The sequence below is a fragment of the Marmota monax genome, unplaced genomic scaffold, assembly GCF_021218885.2.
Source record: "Marmota monax isolate L192 unplaced genomic scaffold, Marmota_monax_Labrador192_F-V1.1 WCK01_AAM20220418_F8-fsc00112, whole genome shotgun sequence".
Lineage (NCBI taxonomy): Eukaryota > Metazoa > Chordata > Mammalia > Rodentia > Sciuridae > Marmota > Marmota monax.
This window is the reverse complement of record NW_026692073.1, coordinates 1,512,055-1,524,404: the sequence shown is the minus strand read 5'-3', so window position 1 is coordinate 1,524,404 and position 12,350 is coordinate 1,512,055. Positions and strand designations below refer to the sequence as shown.

Here is a 12,350-nt window from a genome sequence, read left to right as displayed (position 1 = left end):
TCTAAAATCTTAGAACTAGAAATATTCTCAGTAAAAGGAAAGCCATTAGGTAAAGCAGTGTCTTAATTTTTTTAAAATTTTTTTATGTGTTCTTTTTAGTTATACATGACAGTAGAATACATTTTGACATACATACATGGAGTATAACTTACCATTTTTGTGGATGTACATGATGTGGAGTTACACTGCTTATGTATTCATACAAGAACATAGGAAAGTTATGTCTGATTCTTTCTACTGTCTTTCTTATTTCCATCCCCCATCCCTTCCCTTCATCCACTTTTCTAATCTAGTAAACATCTATTCGCCCCCATCCCCACTAGCTTATTGTGAGTTAATATTTGCATATCAGAGAGAACATTCAGCCTTTGTTTTTTTTGGATTGGCTTATTAATATTAGCATGGCAGTCTCCAGTTGCTCCATTAACTGGCAAATGCCATCATTTCATTCTTCTTTATGGCTGAGTAATATTCCATTGTGTATATGTACCACATTTTTTTTATCCATTCATCTGTTAAAGGGCACCTAGGTTGGTTCCATCCCTTAACAATATGAATTGAGCTTCTATAAACATTGATGTGACTGTGTCACTATAGTATGTTGATTTTTAGTCCTTTGGGGATATGCCAAGGAGAGGGATAACTGGGTCAAATGGAGGAATCTTCATACTACTTCCAGAGTGGTTGAACCAATTTGCAGGCTCACCAGCAATGTATGAGTGTACCTCTTTCCCCATATCTTTACCACTGTTATTGTTCCTTGTATTCTTGATAGTAGCCATTCTGACTGCAGTGAGATGGAATCCCAATGTAGTTTTAATTTGCATTTCTCTAATTGCTAGTGATATTGAACATTTTTTCATATATTTGTTGTTTGATTGTATTTCTTCTTCTGTGAGGTGTCTGTTCACTTCCTTTGTCCATTTATTGATTAGATTATTTAATGATTTTTTTTTGGGGGGGTCAAATTTTTTGAGTTCTTTATATATCCTAGAGATTAATCCTCTATCTAAGGTGCCATGTAGCAAAGATTTTCTCCTATTCTGTGGACTCTTTCTTCATATTCTTGATTGTTTCTTTTGCTCAGAAGAAGCTTTTTGACTTGATATTATCTCATTTATTCATTCTTGGTTTTACTTCTTGCACTACAGGAGTCTTGTTGAGGAATTCTGTTCCTAACCCAGTTTCCAACAATGATGGAAATTTGGCCCTGCTTCTTCTTTTAGTAGGTACAGGATCTCTGGTAGAATGTCTAGGTCCTTGATCCTTTGAGTTTTGTGCAAAGTGAGAGATTGGGTTAAATTTCATTTTGCTACATGTAGATTTCCAGTTTTCCCACACCATTTGTTGAAAAGGCTGTCTTTTCTTTAATGTATGTTTATGGAGTCTTTGTCTAGTATGAGATAACTCCATTTATATAGGTTTGTCTCTGCGTCTTCCATTCTGTCCCATTGGTCTTCATGTCTGTTTTGGTGACAATATCTTGCTGTTTTTGTTGCTGTACTCTGTAGTATAATTTAAGGTCTGGTGTTATGATGCCTCCTGCTTCACTTTTCTTGCTAAGGATTGCTTTGACTATTCTGGGCCTCTTAATATTCCACTGATTTCATGACTGCTTTTTCTATTTCTATGAAGAACATCACTGGAATTTTAGTAGGAATTGTCTTAAATCTGCATAGCACTTTTAGTAGTATGGCTATTTTGTCAATATTTATTCTGCTTATCCAAGAGCATGGGAGATCTTTCCATCTTCTAAGATCTTCAGTTTCTTTCTTCAGTGTTCTGTAGTTTTCATTGAAGAGGTCTTTCACCTCTTTTGTTAGATTGAGTCCCAAATATTTTCTTTTCTTTGAGGCTGTTGTGAATGGGATAGTTTACCTAATTTCTCTTTCAGTTGATTTATAAATGATGTCTAGGAATGCAGTTGACTTATGGGTGTTAATTTTATATCCTGCTGCTTTGCTGAATTTATGAATTTTAGAAGTTTTCTAGTGGAGTTTTTTGGGTCTTCTATATATAGAATCATTCATTGACAAATAGGGATAGTTTGAGCTCTTCTTTTCCTATTCATATCCCTTTATTTATTTATTTATTTTTCCCTGTCTCATTGCTCTGGCTAGAGTTTACAGAACTAGGTTGAATAGAAGTTGTGTAGGAGGGCATCCCTGTCTTGTTCCAGTTTTTAGAGGGAATGCTTCCAATTTTTCTCCATTTAGAATGATGTTGGCCTGGGGTTTAGCATATATAGCTTTTTTGATCTTAAGATATGTTCCTATTATCCCTAGTTTTTCTAGTGTTTTGAACCTGAATGGATGCTGTATTTTGTCACATGCTTTTTCTGCATCTACTGAGATAATTCTGGGATTCTTGTCTTTAAGTCCATTGATGTGATGAATTACATTTATGGATTTCTGTATGTTGAACCAACCTTGTAGCCCTGGGATGAACCCTACTTGATCATAGTGCACTATCTTTTTAATATGTTTTTGGATGCAATTTGCCAGGATTTTATTAAGAATTTTTGCATCTATGTCATTCAGGGATATTGGTCTGAAGTTTTCTTTCCTTAATGTGTCTTTGTCTGGTTTTGGTATCAGGTTGATACAAATCTCATAGAATGATTTTGTAAGCATTCCCTCCTTTTCTATTTCATGGAATAATTTGAGGATTAGTGTTAATTCTTTGAAGATTTGCTAGAAGAACTCAGCTGAAAATCTGACTGGTCCTGGGCTTTTCCTTGTTGGTAGACTTTTATGCTGCTTTCAATTTCATTGCTTGAAATTGATCTGTTTAAATTTTCAATGTCCTCTTGATTTAAGTTATGTACGTCATATATCTCTAGAAGTTTGTCAATGTCTTCAAGATTTTCTGTTTTATTAGAGTATAAATTTTCAAAATAGTTTCTGGTTGTTGTCTGTATTTCAGTAGTTTTTTTTTTTTTGTTGTTGTTGTTGTTGTTTAATTTCATTGATTTCTGCTCTGATTTTAATTATTTCCTATGTTCTGCTGCTTTTGGCATTGATTTGTTCTTTATAGGGCTTTGAGATGTAATGTTATGTTATTTTTTTTGGTAACTTTCTCTTCTTTTAATGGATAAGCTCATTGCAATAAACTTTCCTCTTAGCACTGCCTTCCTACTGTTCCAGAGATTTTGATATGTTGTATTGCTATTCTCATTTACCTGTTAGTATTTTTTTATTTCATCCTGATTTCTTCTGTTATGCATTGGTCATTCCAGGTATAACGTGGATTTCTTCTGTTATCCATTGGTCATTTGCAGGGTATAGTATTCTTGGCTAGCATCCATTTTCTTTCAGAGCTTGGTATGTATCATTTCAAGACCTGCTCTCTTTGAGGGTCTGGGTTGAGAAATCAGATGAGATCCGGATTATTTTCCTTATAAATGTTACCCATTGTTTTTCTCTGGCAGCTTTTAAAATTCTATCCTTATTCTGTATGTTAGGCATTTACATAATAGTGTACCTTGGTATAGATCTATTGTAATTTTGTATATTTGGGATCCTGTAAGCCTCCTGTATTTGATTTTTCATTACATTCTTTAGGTTTGGGAAATTTCCTGATATTATTTCATTGAAAATATTGTGCATTTCTTTGTTTTGTATCTCTAAGCCTTCATCTACCCATTAAATCTTAAAATTTGTTCTTTTCAGGTTATCCCATTATTTTTTGGAAATTCATCTTTTCTCCATGATCAACTTTATTTTCTAGATTATATATTTTGTCTTCATTGACTAAAACTCTGTCTTCCAAGTGATCTAGTCTGTTAGTGATGTCTTCCATTGAATTTTTAATTTGGTGTATTGATTTCTTCATTTTTAGGATTTCTGTTTGATTTCTTTTTCAGAATCTCTATCTCTGTATTGAAGTGATCTTTCACATCCTGAATTTTCTCTCTGATTTCACTCCTTACATCATCTTTTACCTCACAGATGAGTTTAACTCTGTACATTCTAAACTTCTTCTCTGATATTTCCACTGTGGCGTTGATGGATTCTGTTATTGGAGTATCTTGGTTTGTTTGGGGTGATTTGTTCCCTTGCTTTTTCATGCTGTTTGTGTATCTACCCATCTAACAATATGGGTCTGAGGCAGTAGAGTTTCTCCAGTACCTCACTATTTTGGGTAGACAAGTAATAACATCAACTAATACAAACAACATACAGCATTAAATCAAATAGTTCCTACTATGATGTCTACAATATTAATTGTCATAGTAAACAGAAATTATATGACAGTTATTGTCTACAATAAAAAAAGTGAGTTTGCAAAAGCGTTTACAATTTCAAATGGTAGACAGTGATAGAACAGAAGTGATGTAGGATGTAATGATTATGAAGGAGCAGAAGAGGAGATAGAAGTGAAAAATTGATAGAAGTAAAAATTTAAAAATTACAAAACAAAATAAAAATAGATTAATCAAACATCCTAGTCCTCAAAAACTGACCCATGAAAAATAACTGGCTTCAAAAATGATAGAAATGAGAAAAAACATCAATATGAATATGTATAAATGTCCATGAACCATTAAGGTCACAAACAGAAAACAAACAAACAAAGAAGACACAAAAAAACATGAAAAGTTAAAGAATTGTTTCTGTTGGAGTTCAGAAGATTCTCAGTTTCTCCTCTCAGCAGTGTTAGGTGGGGTTATCTGGAGTGTGATACTGCACCCTGTGGGTGGATTGCTAGAGTAAGAGAGATAATCCCACAGGCACAATTCCTGGAGGTGGGGTTTAGGTTTAGGTGGGCTCCAGGCTCTTTGCTGAATACCAGTTGGTCTGGAGATTTTATATCAGTGTACCTCCAGGCCCAGCAATTCCTGGTCCACACTAGAAGACTGTTATCTCAGGGATCTCCTTGGGTTTCACTGTTGTGGTGGAGCCAATTCTTAGCCATTATGTCACCTGTGGACCACACTTTTCCTGGCCTCGGGTTTAGTCATCAAATCCAATCTCTCCCTCCCATGCCCTTTTAAATTCCTGGTCAGGTGCATTTCTCCCAAGCCAATCCTGCAAGCAGCCTGATTAGAGGAATAGAGGGAGAGCCAAGTGGGTTTCCACAACCAGTATTCCCCTGTGTAAACCTCTCTCCATGCTTGATTTTCTCCTGATCACTTAGGCACAGTCTGTGTCATGCAGTGTGGGTTTTCCAGGCCAAACTCGGGTTTCCCAGGAAGCGACTTCCCCACTTGCCTGGCCCCACACTGCACCGTGGCTGCAAAATGGTTCCTTTCTCTGTCTTCTGCACCAGGAGAGAGCTGGCTTCTTTCCTGCACAAGGATATTGTGCACTACTCCATTCGGTTTAGTCTAGCTGTGTCTTTCATTTCTAAACTCCCCATACCTCCAGGCCTCCCAGAAAATGTGGTTCCTTAATTCCCTTATTCTCCCACTTTGCTCACAGAGGGAGTGCTCTTGCTGGTGCCTCCGGCCATGGCAGTAGCTTTGGCACTGGGGATTTTTTTCTTTATTTTATTGTATCCAACCTCCTGAGTCCCTAATCTGCTTAGTATTAAATTCCAGGAAAGCCCTTTCCCTTCTTTTTTATATTTTTGCTGAGAAGCTGCCTAACTGCTTTCTTGGTTTCATGCCACACAGCAGCTGGGAAAGCAACCTTTTCTATTCTACCATCTTGAAACCTCTCTTGAAGTATCTAAATTTTAATTCCTAAGCCATTTATACCTATATTATTAAGAGAACTATATAGTCTTTCAGTCTGAAATAGTTATTTTGATTACTTTATTTTCTTTCTAGTTAAGTATTTATATTAATTTGTACATATGTCCATTTTATTGGTAACTATTTTGTGTTCTATTTTAATATTTCTTATTAACTTTATTTCACATATGCATTTTTCCCAAGCCATTATAACCCACATATTTTTATTGACTCTTAACTACATTTTACAATTTGTTTAGCCCTCTAAGGCCTTCTTGACTTTCTGATCTCTCTGGTAGGAAATTGTCATGTTTGTAAAGATGAACTCCATGGTTATTTATTTTGTATTAAATTAGATTGTTCAAGTTCCTTAGTGGTGTATGTGTTTAGATGTGGTATACATATATGGGAACTTCACACATATTCTTAGTATCATTATAGAAAAAGAAAGATGCCTAAAAATTCAAGCCTTAAAGAAATGACTGTTGAGGTTGTTTCCTGTCAATTGTACCTAGTGACTGGTATCTACATTTTAGTGAATATATTGCTTTTTCTCCCGGGGTTATATTCCCAGTGGGATCACCAGGTCAGTTCTTTTTACATTTGTGTAGCAATTTTATGTCTGACCTGAATTTGAGTGTGATAGGAAAGCAAAAATGGTTTGTGATTTAAACAGGAATTGTTGGAAGTAATACTGGAATTTCACACTGACTGTAGTTAAATATTCATCTTTATAGGGGATCGAAGTCTTCCCTATTCCTTCCCAATAACATATCTTCATTTTGCTTTGTGGCTAAAATAGAAAAGATTGATTTATTCCCAAATGATGAACCTTGAAAAATCCCAATCCATCTCTAAAGTTTCACTTCTTGAAGGTAAACTTTATCGTGTCTGTAATAACTGGACCCTTGTCAATTTTGTTTATGTAGTGTTTAGTGTTAAAATGCAGAGCACAGAGTAATTCATATAGCTAGGCCGGGAGATAATAACAAATCAGGACTATAGGAGTTTTGGTGTTCAAATTATACTAGGTCTGTTCATATTTGAATTTCTATTTTGTCTCTTGCTTTGAAGCTTTAATATCAGTGTTATTCCTTCCTATAATCCCTTCTCTTTGAACACAGAAATATTAGTTCTGTAGCCACACCAATTTTAAATGTGGATGAATATTGTGTTTTGGTTGCCTTTCTCTCCTTTATTCTGCATGCACTTTCTTCCTCCATTACATAATAAAAATAGTAGCATAGTGTCAGTTCAAAGAGATCCTTTTCTTAGTTACTCCAGCATATTGAATTGGGCTGGGGCATGATTTCTTACTGAGACAAAGCAAAAGTAACAAATGATTCCCAGTGAGTTGTCTTGATGATATAGTTGCATTATAGAAAACTGAACCTCCATGCTTCAGGTTACATAAATACTAAAATCAGTGTTTCTTCTCTCCACAGCTTTTTCTCTTCAACTTTTATCCCTTCCTGCAAAGGTTTCTGCAGCCCCACCAGAGAGGTAACCTGCCCACTTGCTACCACTTGCCATGTCCCCTTGGTGATCTTAGTGTTAGAATAGCTATCCAGAGCCTTTTGTTTTGGAATCATTAAAGACCGTGTTAGGCTGGGTGTGGTTGCAGTCTTCTGTAACCCTAGTGAGTTGGAAGGCTGAGGCAGGAGGATTGCAAATTTGAGACCAGCCTCAACAATTTAGACCCTGTATCAAAAAAAAAAAAAAAAAAGGACTGGGGGGTGTAGAGCAGAGGTATAATGCGCCTAGATTCATTCCCCAGTACCACAGTCAATCAATTAATCAATCAATAAGATAGTGTTAGGAGTAGAAATGTGTTCTATAACAGACAAGGAGAGAGAAGCTCTTACATTTTCTTAGTATAGTCGGCCATGGGTTAGTTGTTCTAATTAAAATTAATTTTAATTAATTTTAAAATTAAAATTAATTCTAATTAATTTTAAAATTAAAATTAATTCTCATCAATTTTAAGAAACAATTATTTTTTAAAAAGAAATTAGACCTTTTACCATAACTTTAGAATAGGTAGCAGAATTTTATTTTAACTGTTCTCATTACGTTTTTGTGCATTTTCATTTAAAAACAACATAAAAGCAGGAAACAAGATGTTTTGTCTTTGAATTTGAACCAAGATAGGAAGGAAACATTTATTGTGAGGCTCTAACATGCGCCAAAGCATGTGTTAAGTGCTTTCCTTCCATCATCTCATCTAGCCTTCATGTCAATACTGCAAGGTGCAGAAAGAAGCAAAATGAAAAGAGTCAGTCAGCAAATAAATGGCAAGTCAGGATTTGCTTCACTTCCTTTCACCAAAGGCCTTGTTCTTTACATATACTGTACTGCCCCTTTGAAGAGAGAATATGTGTATTTGCTTATGTTTGTATTTATTTATTCATTCAACAAGTATTTAGTGATTTCTATGGCAGACATTGTATTAGACACTAAGAATTTCACAATGACCAAGAAGTCCTTACCCTCATAGAGCTTACATTCTAGATAGAGAGAAAGATAATACAGTACATATGTCAATGTAAAAGATAAGTGTTTTGAAGAGAAAGGAAGCAGAGTAGGGACAATAGGGAGTGCTGGGGCAGGTTCTATTTTATTTTTTTTAAAGAGAGAGATAATTTTTTTTAAATTTTTTTTTATTTTTAATATTTATTTATTTATTTTACTTTTCGGTGGACACAACATCTTTGTATGTGGTGCTGAGGATCGAACCCGGGCCGCACGCATGCCAGGCGAGCGCGCTACCTCTTGAGCCACATCCCCAGTCCCAGGTTCTATTTTAGATTGTGTGGTCAGGAAAGACCTTTCAGCAAGGCAGCAACTGAGCAGGTAGCTGAAGGGAGCAAAGGGGTGAGCCATGAAGATAGCTGGGGTTGGGTGTTCTAGGTAGAATAAACAGCTGTTGCATAAGGCAGGAATATGCTTGCCATGTTGCTATATATTCTGAGAGGCAGAGTGATAACTGTGACCTTTCTCATCTCTTGTGTTTTTAGAAGTAACAAAGATCCTTCTGTTTGCTGCACAAGCTTCTCATCACCTAGTACCCCCAGAGGTGAGAACTCTTTTTTTTTAATTATTATTTTTAATTCTAATTTGTTATATATGACAGCAGAATGCATTATAATTCATATTACACATATAGAGTGCAATTTTTCATATCTCTGGTTGTATATAAAGTATGTTCACACCATTCATGTCTTTATAAGTGTACTTAAGGTAATGATATTCATCTCATTCCACCATCTTTTTTACCCCCATGCCCCGTTCCATTCCCTCCCATCCCTTGGCCCTACCTAGAGTTTGTCTAATCCTCCCATGCACCCCCTCCCAACCCCAATATGAATCAGCCTCCTCGTATCAGAGAAAACATTTGGCATTTGGTTTGTTGGGATTGGCTAACTTCACTTAACATTATCTTCTCCAACTCCATCCATTTACCTGCAAATGCCATGATTTTATTCTCTTTTAATGCTGAGTATTATTCCATTGTGTATATATACATGTTTTCTTTATCCATTCATCTACTGAAGGGCATCTAGGATGGTTCCACAGTTTAGCTATTGTGAATTGTGCTGCTATAAACATTGATGTGGCTGTGTCTCTGTAGTATGGTGTCCTTTGGTATAGATCAAGGAATGGGATATCTGGGTCAAATGGTGGTTCTATTCCCACCTTTCCAAGGAATCCCCATACTGCTTTCCATATTGGCTGCAACAATTTGCAGTCCCACCAACAATGTAGGAGTGTGCCTTTTTCCTCACCAACACTTATTGTTGTTTGTGTTCTTAATAGCCACCATTCTAACTGGAGTGAGATGAAATCTCAGAGTAGTTTTGATTTGCATTTCTCTAATTGCTAGAGATGTTGAACATCTTTTCATATATTTGTTGATTGTATAACATCTTTTGAGAGGTGTCTGTTCAGTTCCTTGGCCCATTTGTTGATTGGGCTGTTTGTTTTTTTGGTGTTTAGCTTTTTGAGTTCTATATACCCTAGAGATTAGTGCTGTATCTGATGTGCCAGCACTAAATTTGCTCCCAAGATGTAGGTTCTCTATTCACTTCACTGATTGTTTCTTTTGCCAAAAAGAATCTTTTTTAGTTTGAATCCATCCCATTTATTGATTTTAATTCTTCTGTTATAGGAGTCTTATTAAGGAAGTTGAGGCCTGACATGATGGAGATTTAGGTCTACTTTTTCTTCTAAAAAGCACAGTGTCTCTGGTTTAATTCCTAGGTCCTTGATCCACTTTGAGTTGAGTTTTGTGCATGGTGAGAGATTGGGGTTTAATTTCATTTTGTTGCATTTGGATTTCCAATTTTCCCAGCACCATTTATTGAAGAAGCTATCTTTTCTCCAATGTATGTTTTTGGCACCTTTGTCTAATATAAGATAACTGTAATTATGTGGGTTAGTCTCTTTGTCCTCTATTCTATATCATAGGTCTACCAGTCCATTTTGGTGCCAATACCATGCTGTTTTTGTTACTATTTCTCTGTAGTGTAGTTTAAGGTCCGGTATAATGATGCCACCTGCTTCATCTTCTTGCTAAGGATTGCTTTAGCTATTCTGGGTCTCTTATTTTTCCAGATGAATTTCAAGACTGCTTTTTCTATTTCTTTGAAGAATGTCATTGGGATTTTGATTGGGATTGCATTCAATCTATAGATTTTTTTTGGTAGTATGGTCATTTTGACAATATTAATTCTTCATATCCAAGAAGAAGGGAGATTTTTCTATCTTCTAAGGTCTTCTTTAATTTCTTTCTTTAGTGTTCTGTAGTTTTCATTGTAGAGGTCTTTTACCTCTTTTGTTAGACTGATTCCCAAGTATTTTATTTTTTTGAGGCTGTTGCAAATGGGTTAGTTTTCCTCGTTTCCCTTTCAGAGGATTTGTCACTGACATAGAGGAAATGCCTTTGATTTATGGGTATTGATTTTGTATCCTGCTACTTTGCTGAATTCATTTACTAGTTCTAGAAGTTTTCTGGTGGAATTTTTTGGGTCTTCTAGGTATAGAATCATATCGTCAGCAAATAGTGCTAATTTGAGTTCTTCTTTTCCTATCCGTATCCCTTTAATTTCTTTCATCTGTCTAATTGCTCTGGCCAGTGTTTCAAGAACTATGTTAAATAGAAGTGGTGAAATTGTGAATTGAATTCCAATTTTTAGATGGAATGCTTTCAATTTTTCTCCATTTAGAATGATGTTGGCCTGGGGTTTAGAATAAACAGCTTTTTTGATCTTGAGATATGTTCCTGTTATCCCTAGTTTTTCTAGTGCTTTGAACATGTATGGGTGCTGTATTTTGTCAAATGCTTTTTCTGCATCAATTGAGATGATCATATGGTTCTTATCTTTAAGTCTATTGATGTGATGAATTACATTTATTGATTTCCATATGTTGAACCAACCTTGCATCCCTATGATGAACCCCACTTGATCATGGTGCACTATCTTTTTGATATGTCTTTGTATTCGATTTGCCAGAATTTTATTGAGAATTTTTGCATCTATGTTGATTAGTGATATTGGTCTGAAGTTTTCTTTCTTTGTTGTGTCTTTGCCTGGTTTTGGAATCAGGGTGATATTGGCCTCATAGAATGAGATTGGAAATGCTCCCTCTTTTTCAACTTCATGAAATGATTTGTAGAGTATATGTATTAATTCTTCTTTAGAGGTCTTGTAGAACTTAGCTGTGTATCCATCTGGTCCTGGACTTTTCTTGATTGGTAGACTTCTGATGGCGTTTTCTATTTCCTTGCTTGAAATTGATCTGTTTAAATTGTGTATGTCATCCTTATTCAATTCATGCTGTAGAAATTTGTCAATGCCTTCAGTATTCTCTATTTTACTAGAGTACAAGTTTTCAAAATAATTTCTAATTATTTTCTGTATTTCTGTAGTGTCTGTTATGATATTTCCTTTTTCATCATATATGTTAGTGATTTTTCTCTCTCCTTCTCTTTAAGGGTCTTTCAATTTTATTTATTTTTTCAAAGAACCAACTTTCTATTTTGTCCATTTTTTCAGTTGTTTCTTTTGTTTCAATTTTATTGATTTCAGCTCTGATTTTAATTATTTCCTATGTTCTGATTTTGGTGTTGATTCTTTCTTTTTCTAGCGCTTTGAGATGTAATGTTAGGTCATTTATTAAGACTTTTTCTTCTTTTAAGGAATGAACTCCATGCAATGAACTTTCCTATTAGTACTGCCTTCATAGTGTCTCAGAGATTTTGATATGTTGTGTCAGTATTCTCATTTACCTCTAAGAATTTTTTAATCTCCTCCTTGATATCTTTTGCAACCCATTGTTCATTCAGTAGCATATTATTTAGTCTCCACGCATTGGAGTAGTTTTTTTTTTTTTTTTTTAATCACTGATTTCGAATTTCATTCCATTGTGATCTGATAGAATGCAGGGTAGTATCGCTACTTTTTTGTATTTGTTACGAGTTGCTTTGTGGCATAATATAAGGTCTATTTTAGACAAGGATCCATGTGCTGCTGAGAAGAAAGTATATTTGCTTGTTGAAGGATGAAATATTCTATATTTGTCACTTAAGTCTAAGTTATTGATTGTATTATTGAGTTCTATAGTTTCTTTGTTCAGCTTTTTGGAAGATCTATCCGGTGGTGAAAGACGTGTG

At 35.1% G+C, this 12,350-nt stretch overlaps 1 protein-coding gene across 1 annotated transcript in view; it reads left to right on the top strand.

The window, feature by feature from the left end:
* Positions 1-12,350, top strand: part of Sdad1 (SDA1 domain containing 1) — a 41,580-nt gene that overhangs the window by 16,036 nt on the left and 13,194 nt on the right. Inside the window, exons 12-13 of the mRNA XM_046458776.2 lie at positions 7,123-7,180; positions 8,695-8,753. Coding sequence (XP_046314732.1) covers positions 7,123-7,180; positions 8,695-8,753 — 117 coding nt within the window. The remainder of the gene's footprint in view (positions 1-7,122; positions 7,181-8,694; positions 8,754-12,350) is intronic.